The 13,780-nt window shown below is 38.3% G+C and overlaps 2 protein-coding genes across 2 annotated transcripts in view; one reads left to right on the top strand and one right to left on the bottom strand.

Moving 5' to 3' along the window:
• Positions 1–2,179: 2,179 nt before the first annotated feature.
• On the bottom strand, positions 2,180–6,563 carry adra1aa (adrenoceptor alpha 1Aa). The gene is made up of 3 exons (XM_020935557.2): positions 6,557–6,563; positions 5,547–6,500; positions 2,180–2,712 (listed from the first exon to the last, which is right to left on the bottom strand). The coding sequence occupies exons 1-3, from the start codon at positions 6,561–6,563 to the stop codon at positions 2,180–2,182; spliced, it is 1,494 nt and encodes a 497-aa protein (XP_020791216.2).
• Positions 6,564–8,456: 1,893 nt separating this feature from the next.
• snrnp200 (small nuclear ribonucleoprotein 200 (U5)) overlaps positions 8,457–13,780 on the top strand; it is a 15,006-nt gene continuing 9,682 nt past the window's right edge. The window contains exons 1-2 of the mRNA XM_055161519.1: positions 8,457–8,638; positions 10,124–10,289. Of these exons, the coding sequence (XP_055017494.1) occupies positions 8,457–8,638; positions 10,124–10,289 (348 nt within the window). The remainder of the gene's footprint in view (positions 8,639–10,123; positions 10,290–13,780) is intronic.

Raw genomic sequence — 13,780 nt, 5'->3', positions numbered from 1 at the left:
TTTAAAAATATCTGAATGCATAATAAAAATACACTTACATTTTTATTTTAACCCATACACATTTTAACTCCTCTCAGCACACTGAAGACTGAAGAACACTGTAGAGGGGACCTACATTAATCCAATAACTTCTTTGTCAAGGCCATTCTCACACTGCAGTGGGCTAAAGCTGACTGATTCTGCAAGGTTACTGATCTAATTATAATATAAAAGTATTTGAAACATGAGCTTTCTTTATAGAGCATGACACTACTGTTTGTCAGTGGGGGCTTGTGTGTGAATAATCCCATGCACCACTTTTTCCATACAGAGGTAGGAAAAATGAATTGTCCCTTTTCATGTAGAAGCAGATTGTACTATTTATTGTATTTCTGGAGTCTACCTCATTTTTTATATCAATACTATTTTTTCTTCTTGCCTGAATTAAACTGGCCTAAAATATACCATATTTTGAACAGATCAGAGTAATTTACCTTTTTTCACTTTCTCTCAATGACATTTACATAGTGATTTAGGTGCTTTCAATTCAGGTTCCACCATCCTCTTGAAACTGACTCTTGTGAGTTTTTAGCCATGTTATAATGTTTTACCTCCTCAAAAACATTCCTGGAGTTGTGCTTTGTTTCATTCACACATGTTTGAGTAAACTTTTATTATTAGTCTGTCTACATCTCCAAAGCTCATATTGTGTTCCATCTTGTGATATCATGTAGTGGTAGTTTTCATGGTGAAGGTGCATGCCGTTAAAAATACAGTGGAGCACACATGACATCACAAAGTGCAACAGAGTGTTTTCAGTCTGATAGAAGAACTCATCTTAAATATGCAGGGTTTGTGTGTTAAACATGAGTCAACAAAACAAAACACAACTATAGGTATGTTTGTGATGAGGAAACAACATTATAACATAGATCAGAAAATAGTGTAATATGGGCCCTTTAATGATACTGTCTTGCCTCCCCCTCACCACCACTGTGGGAGTACATGCCAGTAGGACAGAAGAAGTAGAGCTCCAGAAACCAAACCAATAGTGTTGGCAGACTGACCCTGTCCTCTTGGCCTTTTAATGTTTGCAAGAACAGAAGGCTCTCCTTTGACTGGATCTCACAGCAGAGAAAACCCTGAAAAGAAAATGACATTTATGGCCAATCTCTAGTGTGGTTACAGAATGATAAAACAAAGGAGCATTATACTTTTTATGCCATAACATGTAACCTAACAACTAAAACAAAAGATGCTAAAAAGCCCAAATTAATCTTTGTCTTTCAAAATGGGTATTTTACATAATTTGACTGTGCTTAGCTTTTGTAATGAGACATCTCTAAATCTGGGGGATTTTAAGAGGCTTGGGACTGATCAGGATTGAGGTCAAAAACCACAAGATCACGTAAACCTTATATTAGTAAATTAAAGGCAGCCAGCTGGCACTAACACAAGGTACAAGAATATGACGTAATACTGCTCTCATTTGGGGAAAAATATAAATAAAAGCAAGAGTTAAAAAAAAAAAAATTATTTGTTTTGTGATTGAATTGATTTACTGAATGATTATTGTAGTGGTAGAAACAATGGCCAGCACTTCTCATACACTTTACGTCATGCAAAACATAATAACTAATAATTCCCACATTTTATACATCTTAAAAGTGCATAATATTAATATAAAAGAGTCAAGTCTTTTTTTTTTAACAGTTACAATGCACTGAATAAATTTTGAACCTAGAAAGTTAATTTAAAGTTACAAGTTTCTAAAATACCATTTGTTATGTAAACAAAATATTCAGTGTGGCATATTCCACAGTACAACTTCATGGAATGGGGTTACAGCAGAGAAAACAGACACACCAATAGCTCACACCTTGGAGAATGTAAACTGTTTTGTATAAGAAATAAATAGAGAAATATTTATTTGTATTACAAATAAATAATTGAACTATGCATGAACCTCTAAACTACTCCATAATGTAGTTAATGTATTCAGACTGATGTAGTTTTGCAGCATTCAAGGGCCATAAATCATGAACATGGTATTTTTCCCTTTTTAAATAGAAAGTGTGAGGTTTCCGGTCACAGTTCAAAGCATTCACATACACAATGATCACAACTATCCTTAGTCTTAAGCCAAGACAAATCTACCTTGAAAATAAAGTAATGACTAATAGATAAAAGATTATATTTGTTATACTGGGTCCCCTTTCTCAGACAAAGAGAGTTGATGGATTTTGATGGTGGGAAGATTTGTGACCACAGGGTTTTTAGTACAGTTTGTCTCTTTTTGGACCGTCTGACCATTAAAGAAACAGCAGCATGTTTGGTGAAAGCTTTTACTACATAATTTGGCCACTTTTGTCCTTTTTTTTTCAGTCTGGCCTGTTCCACTTGTTGGACTTCCAGAAAACACTTTCCAGTCTCTGCTGTCCCTGGAGGACGGTGTTCTGGAGAGGCCTAGAGAGGACGAAGGGCTGAGGCGGGATGGGGTGCGGTTATTATCCAATCCCAGTGAGTTTGGACGACACTGAGGACCCTGGCACTGGGTTAGATGATGCAGCCTTGGGGTCTCCTTTAAACAGCCGAGTAAGCTCTGGAAAGCTTTTTTGAACTCCTGGTTGGAGCAAGGGTAGATGATAGGGTTAATGCAGCTGTTGAAGTAGCCCAGCCAAAAGGTGATCTTAAAAACAGTGTCTGAGGGTCTATAGGCAGGGAACATGGAGCCTGTATTAACAAGAAACACAGGATGTCAGTGGTCAAACCAGTTTATCTGCACAGTGTTTTCAAATTGAGATTTGGCAAACCCCCCTGAAGCCATTGCATGATTAATCATCACAACCATTCAATCAAAACATTTTAATTAAAATATAATAATGTATAATAAATGTATAGATCAAATTAATTGTGAATAAAGTAAAATTACTATTAAACCAGCAAAAATTGGTTCCATAAAGGGCTTTTCAGTGTTCCACTAACATCATTATGGACTCTTCATAATGAGCAATGATAATGTTGGCCGAGACAGTAAGCATCCACCCTCAGATCAGAGGGTCTTTGGTTCAAATTATGATCAAAGGAGTATGTTTTGAATCCTGGGTAAAAAGCACACCAATTGGCCACTCTATTCCTGGCATGAACATCTCACAAATCAACATGCAGCCACAAAAGAACCAAAAAGGCAATGTTACACCGCATGTACACTTTGGCCATTTATCCAGGTGATACTAAATTGACCCAAAATGTCTTCCACACAGACAGCCCCTTGACAGTTTCTAATTAGAACCTCATCATTACTGTGCAGATTAATTGAGGAGTTGTGAATGGGTTTCTAAATGAAGATGCAGACAATCGACTTCATGACGACATTATATGCACAGCCGTTTGTCACTTGGGGGAGATTCTTACATTAAAATAATTTAACAAGTTACCCTTGTGTGGCTGAAATATACACCATCTATTTTAAACCAAGGAGAAAATGTTATTGAGCTCTTACAAACAATTCAGTTTATGTTGCTATGCACTAGACAAATATTCGATACGGCAGAATACGGGACCAGTTCATTTTAAACAAAAGAGCCAAAAAGAAGATGAATTTAATGAAGATGAAGTTGATGAATTTGTGAGAAATTACTTATTTGTGTTGGCAATTTGATAAACAGGTAGCATATGCTAGAATGTAAACAGGACATGGGAACAATATTATTGTTTTGTCAACACATATCAGTAGACAATAATTTAAATAATGTTCAATGTTTCAGACATGGCCACACAGGAAACTGCATATCCAAAACAATGTTTTACAGTTTTCATCTAAAAATATCATTGCCTACATGCACGGGTGCCAGTATTAGTAATGGAGAAATGGTAAGCTTCTTTCCTAGTCAGTACTGACCTCCACAAACTGGTATCAGCTATATTTAAGAACATGAGAGTGTGCTCTCAAACAGAAGCCCAAAGGGCTTTATAAATAATCATGCATGAACTTGGTTTTGGATTTCCTCACCTCGCATACCAACCCCATTAACACTAGCTTATGTTAAGTTACAGTACAGTTCATGCAATTACCTGGATACAAACTGATATAGTTCTGTAAATGCCCTTTCAGTGGAAAAACATAAAGAAACTCCACTGATCTGTATAGAGGTGCATAGTAATCAACTACCATTAAACTTAAGATTGGCTGTACTTTTGCGTAGTTTTCAAACACCACAGTTTTACTCGTTTTACAGCGTAACAATACTGTTTTGGTTACCATTATAAGTCTCCAAGAAATAGAAGTTTTATATTGATAGTATTAAATAATTAGAAAATTACTTTCTTGCATTGCTTCTTCACTTATGATTTTTCACAGTTTGGTTGTCTGTCCTTTGACCTGATTGTATGCAATATTTAATGTTTTGTTCCTCCAGTTACATTAACTTCCAATTATAAATAAGATGTTACATATAGCACTAACCTTTAATTAAATAGTAATTTCTAAAAATACTTTTTTTTTTTTGCGCTATTACATGGTACTTCTACAGCAGTAATCCTACTTTACTACAATGACTACTCACCTACTCACCTCTGTATATAGTGTATAGTGCAATGGTAATGAACCATGTCACTTGGCTAGAAGCCTTGTTTCAATCAAACTCTATGTTCCTCAAAATGCAAAGAAACTGGATCAGGTCTGACAGCTGTGTGATGGCTCCATTAGTCTTTCCTAGACTGCCATTGCAACAATGTAAATCTTAGACAAAAGGGGGTGTAAGATCAACACTTCAATCCAAAGCTTTTGTACGTAATACGTGAAATTGTGTTCTTTTGTTTGGACACAACAGAGCCAATGGAAACCAGAAAGATTTATAACAGCTATTATTAGAGACCGCCACTAATGGATATTTCTACCTGTCTGACTCAGAGCTGTTATTACGGCGCACACCAGGTCACACAAAAGCTGGAGTAAAGAGTCACTGAGGACATTTAATTACCACAGTATGAAATGATTTAACTCAGCTCCACTTAAAGATAGTCAATTAATGGATGCATCTGCAAAATGAATTAAGTGAAATGGTTTTGATTAATAAACCTGACTCACGAGGATTGTGATTGTGATGTGCTCTGAGAAAAAATAAATAAATAAATTAAGCCACAATTGATTACTACTACAACTACTACTACAACAACTACTATGACTACAGCTATTACTACAACTGCAACAACAACTACTACAACTACAACTACTAGTGTTACTTTTAACCCAACCTTTATTATTGTGGTACAATAGTGCTATGATTACTAAAGTACAGTTAATAGAGTGGACAGACAAATAGCCTCCCAAAATTTACAGTCAATAACTTTTACTATTTAAAAAATGTTAAAAACTATTTAAAAAGAGTTTTTAGTGTGCAAATTGTTCTTGTATTGCCATGCTTTTTTATCATAATTGTACATGCAATGGTCATCAGTCAATTGTCAATTGTCTATTTAATTATAATTATAAATAATAATAAGTAAATAAGTAAATAAGTAATATATGTAACCTATTTTCATGAATGCGTGTACTGTATACCCACCAATTGGCAGCACCAGGAAGAAGGGGAGCCAGCAGAGCACAAAGCAACCCACCACGATGCCCAGGGTTTTTGCCGCTTTCTTCTCTCTGGAAAACTTCAATAGGCGAAGGGCAAAGTGCTTACTGCTTCTGAGCGCTTCATCTTCAGACACTGTGGCGTTGCCTCGATGTATCCGGAGTATAACATGCTCTGAGTGAGACTTCTCTGTCTTTTGACCCTCTCTTAGACCCTGACTCTCCCTATGGGCGACCACATACACTCGACAGTACATGGCCAGAATGATTGCCAATGGGAGGTAGAAGGAGCCCACAGCTGAGAAGATGGCATACCCCGGCTCTTCTGTGATCTTGCAGATAGTTTCATCCTCTGGGGCAGGCTCTTTCCATCCAAATAAAGGTCCGATGGATATTATGACAGACAGCACCCAAAGGAGCAACACAGCCAGCAGTGCCCGGCGCTTTGTCATCATTGCTGGGTATCTCAAAGGGTAACTCACTCCAATGTAACGATCCACTGAGATGACACATAGACTCATGATGGAGGCAGTGCAGCAGAGCACATCCACAGCTGCCCAAATATTGCAAAAGACTCGGCCAAATACCCAGCGGTCCAAAATCTCCAAAATAGCAGAGAAAGGTAGCACGATGGAGCTGATGAGCAGGTCCGCCACAGCCAGGTTGGCTATAAAGTAATGCGTAACTGTTCTGAGGTTTTTATGGCACACCACTGACAGGATCACCAAGATGTTTCCCACAACTGCAAACAAGATCAGACCTCCAAGTACGAAGCCCAAAACCACAGCCTTTACCACATTAAACTCAGGGACAAGAAGATGGCTGTTATTGCTGCTGCTGCTGAAGGAGTGAGAAGAAGTGAGAGGCGCTGGGGTCATATTGTCCAGCAGAGGGGACTTTGTGTTCCCATAAAGCACACTCTCCACTAAGTTAAACAGGCCTATTTGTTTTCAAGACTACAAGGAGAAATACAGGAACAATGGGACATTGACAAACCCGCCATTAAAGTAATGATCACATTAAGTCGCTCTTGTCAAAACATAATTTGAATGATGTTGCTGCTGCAGCTAAATGAACCATTGTGCGGGCGATGCATAAAGAAAAAAAAACAACAACTCTTGGATGCAGGGCTTTCATATTTGACAAAAAAAGATTTAGTGACACAACCAGGTAATCCATCTTTCAAATGTTACCTGGTGTTTGCTAGAGATGCAGATGGAGCAATGACACATTATCAAACCAAAGGCAGATGAGGCCACACATCCAGTAGCAGCTTTGCACAGCTTTGGATTGACAAAATATAGTGTGCCAGTCCATTTTTCAATGAAAAAAAAAAAAAAAAAAGAAGAAGAAGGAGAAGGAGAAAAATCACTTGATGGCAGGAGAGCAGCAGTCCGTGGTATACTCCAGATGAAAGTAAGGCCAATTTGTGGAGGAGGAAGTATCTGCAAAAATAACACATAAAGAAGAGCTCAGAATGATTGCACCAAGGCTAAAACATAAAACGTCAATTCTTGTTTTTTCTTTTTGTTGTGTAGGCTTACTTTGAACAGCATTGTGTTATTATTAAAGATTGTGGGTGACTAACTGCAGTTGTGAAGATCAATGTGACCACCGCCTCACCGTGGGTTTATCGACTGAGCGCCGAGGAGAGGGGAAGCAGAAAGCACTATTAGCGCTGGCCAACTGGATATTAAGTCCTGTGGTAATTGTTTAAAAGTGACTTATAAGTTTGCTTTGAATTTAGTGAGGGTCTGGTATAGAGCATGACACTGAATGACACAACATATTTTTCTTTTTAGGACAGGTTACAAGGCATGCACCAATATGATACTGGTATTAGTGCCAATCCAGGAAAATTTGCAGGATCAAGTATCAGTCCCATATCGGTTCAGCTGATATCCTACTTGAGTCTTTAACTGACATAATAGAAGGATTGTTTACTGGTTTATGTAGGTTTACGGTGTCTCATAATGTTTAAATCTTTATTCATTCAAAGCTGTTCAGAAGACTTAGACAAACTTTATTGATCCACATGGGAAATTATTTGGACAATAGCTACTTGAAAGATAAATAAGAATTATATGCCACAATTGGATCCATTTTGTACCAAGTTAACCAGGTTTTTTGGGGGAAAAAAGGACTTTTTCAGTTGCTAAAGTTGTATCAGTTCATATCGAATATCGGCAGATAGTACTGATATTGGTATCGGAGCTGAAAAAGTTGTTTGAGTAAGTTTGACATATGCCTGGCTATCCTAGATTACAGTCTTTTCCTGTACAAAGGCATGTAGTCTGAGCCCTGTATCTCCCACAGTTCAGACATGTGTGATTGGGGACATTAGCTCATAAATATTGTAAAATTTGTGTCAAAACAACATGGCTGCTTCTGTTGTATCTAATCTGTTCAAAAAGGTATAGATATTCCTCGCACCTGATTATCTCTTTTCTGGTTGTTTAAAGCCCAGAGGCTGACTGATGGCACCCTGTTCTTGACATTCTTGTCCTTCTCTGCATCAGTTATATCAATACCCACTCACTCGTATAGGTGACTTCAGTGATAAACATATGTTTTACTTCCAAACTGTGATTCCTGTTATCTTTGTACAAAGAGTCTGGTTACTGTATGAGCTGTAGGCAATTGTTTCTTAGCCTGAAAAGCCCTCTGTTGCAAATGATTAATTTCATTGTGTATGTTCTTGTGTCCTTTGACTTGGAAAATGTCCAAAAGAAAAGCCCTACACATCGCCCCATTTGAATTTAATCATGTCTGTACTGAGGCATAGCTATTCCTTGAAAAGAATGTTGATTGAAATTTACTATATACTTATGTACTTTTTAAAACTGTATTCAAGCCTGAATCTTGTCAAATTTGTCTACAGCATTTGACCCATCAAATGGGTAATCTGTCAGGAACAGTGGGTTCAGCACCTGAGGACCCACCTCCAGATGTTGAGCAAGACTTGGTCAGGATCCTACTGGATAGAAGAGGAAAACTCAAGCAGCCAGAGGAAACCCTCTCAGACATGGAGGGGAAGGGGGAGCAAACTTTGCACAGGAAGGCCCAGGCTGGCCCGCAGTCAGACCAGAGTGCCAGCCACTGTGCCGCCTTTTGGCTTAAATAACCAAACTGTGGCCAGACATGCCTAAGACTTGTATGTGAACAGATAGATTGGGGCATTATGTAGTCCCCTCAAGTCTGCAGCCCCCTCCCCCTGTGCTCCTCACGATTAACCAGTGGCTGACCTTTTCATCCACGCTTCAGTGTCCACCTCACACTATAGTGGATGTACAGCTGTTTTGCATGCTCCACAGGTTTTTATTTCGCTGACAGCCAAGCTCCTGTCTATGCACCCCTGTGCTGGCATTATCAGCCAGAGTCATAAATCAGCACCTACTTATAAAGGACAGAGGAGGGGATGGTCCACATAATTGTTATGTCTTTATTCATAGCATTGGCCAGGCTCATCATCATATTTGTGAGCACATTTCTTTGGAGCTATACACTGGTACTTTGTAAACTTTTCCTTGAGTAAGTGCCACAACATTACCAAACTAGGGCTTTCAGGTCACCACAGATAAGAGATTAACTGCTTCCAAGAACATTGTGTTTTAATTTTATTTACAGGGTGTCTTACCACAAGAATCCATCACCACATCACCTAAATGAAACTATGTGCATTAGTCTGACCAGAAAGCATGACATGTGATAATACCACATAAACCATTTAGAAAAAAATAAATAAAAACAATATTTCCCTTGTATTTCCCTTGCCCCTTTGTCTGGGGCTTTCAGTTTGGCAAAGATAACTGTTTTGCTTTCTGCATGGGGCACAAAAAATACGAAATATTCAATTAAATACATGTGTAAAACAACTACATGTTATTTTTTTTCCTAAGGCACATCTGGCAAAACCTCAAGGCACCATATATCTCTGGCACAATGGCTGAAAATCAATGGAGTACGGAGTGCTTTGTGCTCAACCGTGCCTCAATTTCGCCTCTCAAATTCATCTCTCAAACATAGTTGGTGTGGCTGGCAGCTCACTGTTCAATGCTGAGGGATACTATGGTGTATGATACGCACAGTCTTTGAAAAGAACATAGTGGAAGTCGATATAGTGACAACATCATGAAACGTGCACCAAGCGGCTACTTTACTTGGCAGCTGTGAATTCTAAAGCGCCACACTGATGACGAGTATTCCCAGGGTTATGAGCAGTGGAGACTCTGGGGGCTGTGGTGAGCAAACTAACAAACTAGCCCACTAATTATCGTCAGTTATATTTTAGATGATGATTTAGATAACTCCGGCGAAACAGAACAAATTTGAACTGCTAGAAAAACATGTCAAACATAATGCAAGTTCAACGCGCCTTTTTTGGTTTACCATTGTCTTTCCAAAACAGAGATAAATTAAGCGACACGACAGAGAGCAGAACTTACCCAACTTTAGATTAGATTTTCACATGCCTTCACCGTAGCTAATCCACTCCTCCAACTGAAAAATATAGTTTGTAGTATAAATTGCTGGTAAAACCAAAGTAATTCCTCGTGCCTCAAGAACGTGCGTCTGCCGTCTGACGCTGTCCCAGTCAGGTTGTGCACCAAGTGTGATGTTCACAGCAAATGACTCACTGCTTTCTCCTCAAACCGCTGTCCCCTCGGACCATCCGCCCATCCACGAGCCTCACATCACTCTTCACTTCAACTCGGAGCACCTCACCTCAGTATCATTCCTCTTCATGCGTCATCCTGAAGAAGTCCCTGTCCCACTAAAACACCTGTCATTTAGTCAGGGTGTTCCCTTTAAAAATCAGTATTAGCTTCTTTGACTGTTGTTTCTTCATACAACTGCTGATATATTTGTCACAGTGGTAGACTGTAAACAGGCACTGGAATTGTGCGTAATGCGTTCTTGCGCGTCAATCTATAAATCAGCTAAGCCAGACAATCTCCGGACACAATTAATCAATGTCGGTGACACATTAACTGGTCTCTTTGTAACTTCAAATATCATGCGCGGTGATACAATTAATGTAAATAATCTGAGCAAAAGTGTATGAAAAGGCTTCTTTAAAGTAACAGCTTTTATAATATACAGCAGGCCTAAAGATAACTGTAATCGAACGAAGAAATGTCAAAACAAGGCAAATATTTGGGAAACATTGGGATAAAGTCAGTGCATTGGAGTTTATTTAGAAAGTCAAAAATCCATCTAAATCAATGTCCCACTGCAAATTTATTTCCGAATGTCATACACCTGTAGGCTAAAGACAAAACTTTGAAAGGTGTATAAGCATTTGACACACTGATGTTTTTTTGTTTAATCAGTATACATTTCATCTCAGTTTCACACGTGTTTAGTTTTTGTGTTTGTTTTTAAATCAAGGCAGGAAAGAAACATGGATCTCTTCCAAACACGCCCATGCACAGATGAAAAGTAAGGTACACTGTCCGTCTGTGTCCTTTCTCCCACTGAGCTCAAAGCCTGCTTTAGTCAGTCCAGATGTGCAGACTGTTTCTGTCTCAGCTGGCTCACAGTGCAAACCCTGCATCTGTCATTTTAATCAGTCAGTATTCATTTGATGGAAATATTAAGTCCAGTCACAAAGGGTCACACATCATTTAACTATTTTTGTTTGTGCCAGTTAAAACCCTGGATAAATGGTGAATCAGAAAGCTTAATAATGTCATTTGAAACTTACCATACCTCAATGCATGTTGTGACACTTCCTTCAGTTGTATTATTAATGCCTTTATTTGTTTTTAAATTGATACAGTAAAAAGGTTGTCTTGTGTGTTTGTGTCTTGTTTGTTGATAATAGTGCCATTGAATGATATGGAAAACAATTTGCTGCTGGCTGCACACTTTGAAAGACTGCAAAAACAATACATTTTAATACCCAAACAACACAACACAAACACAAACAATTTTACACAGCCTGTTCAAACAGAAATTGGCTACAAACTACTGAATAATTTAGATATAGCACCAACAAATTTGCCAAAAGCTAGAGTTGCAATTCCACTGTTTTGAACCTGATTACTACTGTGTCCCGATCACCTTCAGAATGGATGTTTATAATAATAGTCTCAATAATGTCTCCCCTTTCCATCAGAAACACTTGAAAATTAACAGTATGTGTAATATAATAAATAATATATTGTGTACTTGGTCTCTGAGCCACAGTGGTCATTTTATAATATAAAAATGGAACTGACATTGTGAAATAAATGCGATGGTCATGGTTTGTATGCTGATGACTGTCCTCATAGAGTGTCCAGGGCAGTCTGACACCCACACACTCACTCATCATCCAACCTGAACTCGACATCTAGAAAGAGGATTAAAGAGGAGGGAAAACGCATCATTATACTCTCGCAGCTGCAGCTGCAATAAAAAGGTTACAAAAAAAAAAAAAGTGTTTTTATACTAGCTACACAATGTACGCCCTGTTGGTATTACCATTTCAAATGAATCATGTCAGACTATTGTTGGCGAAAGGTGTTGTTCAAAAGCATGGCTCTGTGTGATGCAGCATTACTTTTAAAAATATAAATCAGGATGTTTGTTGTTGGTATTAATAACAGGTATATTTGTCATGTGGAATGCCAATACATATGATAATTATATACAAAAGATGAGGGGTTAAGGCGCCTACCTCTACAAACATGTTTTTAATTGACAGTACATTTCCCCCTAAAGTACTGAGTTCACTTTAATGCTGCTGGTAGGTTTGTTAGGCCAGATCGTTTTATTTGTAACTGTGCCCCTTGTTATATGAAGAGATGCTCCTAAGCCTCTCGCGCCCACGCTAGGTATTGTTATCATATTGCTCCAAATCACGGCCAATCAATCACCTTCCCGATACATGGGGGCCAGCTGGGTCTAAAAATACCACCCTTAGCTCAGTGTGTGCAGTATTGTTTTAAAGTTTGCCTAGCAGCTCCTGTGCACCACCCACATTTCGTATGGTATTATTTCACAGAGTTGGTGGCTGCTTCAAGGGGGGAGAGTGCATGATGCTGAAGAGGTATAATGGTTTGGCCTTTTATTCAGCTCAAATTGTGGTGATATTTCTAGTCTCAGTAATGAAGATTCAATTATCCCAGGCAGAAAGAACTCTAGTCAGAACAGTGCTCTAATTATGGCCTGAATGCTGCTGTTTGGAGTCATACATCAGGGTTTGGCGGGGCTGGGGACTCCAGTTAGATATAAAGCTGCAAATCATATACACACATAAAAAGGCGGTTCACAGTGGTCTGTCTGATACTGTGGTCATTATGGAATGTAGTATATAACTATCCAAGCAGGTAAACTGTTGAGGTGATGCTTGTATCAATTGGCTGTTTAATAATTCATACGTGACATGAGCAATGTTAAAAGCTAATCAATACACTTACAATGACAACATGCACTTTGTAAATCAATATGGAAAATATAGCCATAGTTTATACAGGACATGGATTCAGACTGAAAAATCATTTTGGAATGACAGTCACAACAAAAATCAGCCTTCTCCAGTGATTTGCACAGTCATTCATCTGGGCTTAGATCTACTTTAAAGACCTCTCTCTGGATTTGCAATAAAACTGTTAATACATTGCACCTCCCATGTCATGGAATTGTCAGATGTCAAAATAGCAAAATCTACTTAGTAAACAGAAATATAAAATGAAAATTAGTCAATATTTCTTTTAAAATGCCAGAGAAAATGTAAGGCAGCTTGAGGGACTAATGTATCAGGATGAGAAATGATAAGCAGGTTTTGCAGTGACCTTGAATACGGGTAGCATTTACAAGCGAGGGAAGCCGGCAGGTATGAGGAAGGATGTCTGTAAAAGGCAAAATGCATTCAGTGGTGATGCAGGAATGTGTTGGCTAATGGGAGTTACTGACACAGAGTCATACATTGATTATTTGAAGAAATGGTAAAACACTGGCACTAATAACAAGGAAAAGGCCAAGGCTGTGGCTCACAGACTGCAAAAACCCAAGAAAATAATTTCAACTGTAAGAAAGACATGAAGTTAGAAAGGATTCATTGCTTACTCAAACATCTTATTTCCATCAAACATGCATTTCAGGCAACATTAAATTTAATTGTTTTGACCCCTAAAAATGCATTGTTAGTCAGCTCCAAATGTACATTAAATTAAAACTTTTCATGAAATGAAGGAGCACTTCCAGCACTATGATTCATGACACAACATCATA

The sequence above is a fragment of the Boleophthalmus pectinirostris genome, unplaced genomic scaffold (assembly GCF_026225935.1).
Source record: "Boleophthalmus pectinirostris isolate CB_2022bp ecotype Guang Dong unplaced genomic scaffold, ASM2622593v1 HiC_scaffold_4, whole genome shotgun sequence".
NCBI lineage: Eukaryota > Metazoa > Chordata > Actinopteri > Gobiiformes > Gobiidae > Boleophthalmus > Boleophthalmus pectinirostris.
The sequence above is the reverse complement of the archived record's forward strand: the minus strand, read 5'-3'. Positions and strand labels throughout refer to the sequence as shown.

Coding starts and splice junctions, on each gene's coding strand:
- adra1aa (XM_020935557.2), bottom strand. Junction 2,713..5,546: donor CTTCCTGGTGCTGCCAATTG/GTGGGTATACAG, acceptor TTGTTAATACAG/GCTCCATGTTCCCTGCCTAT.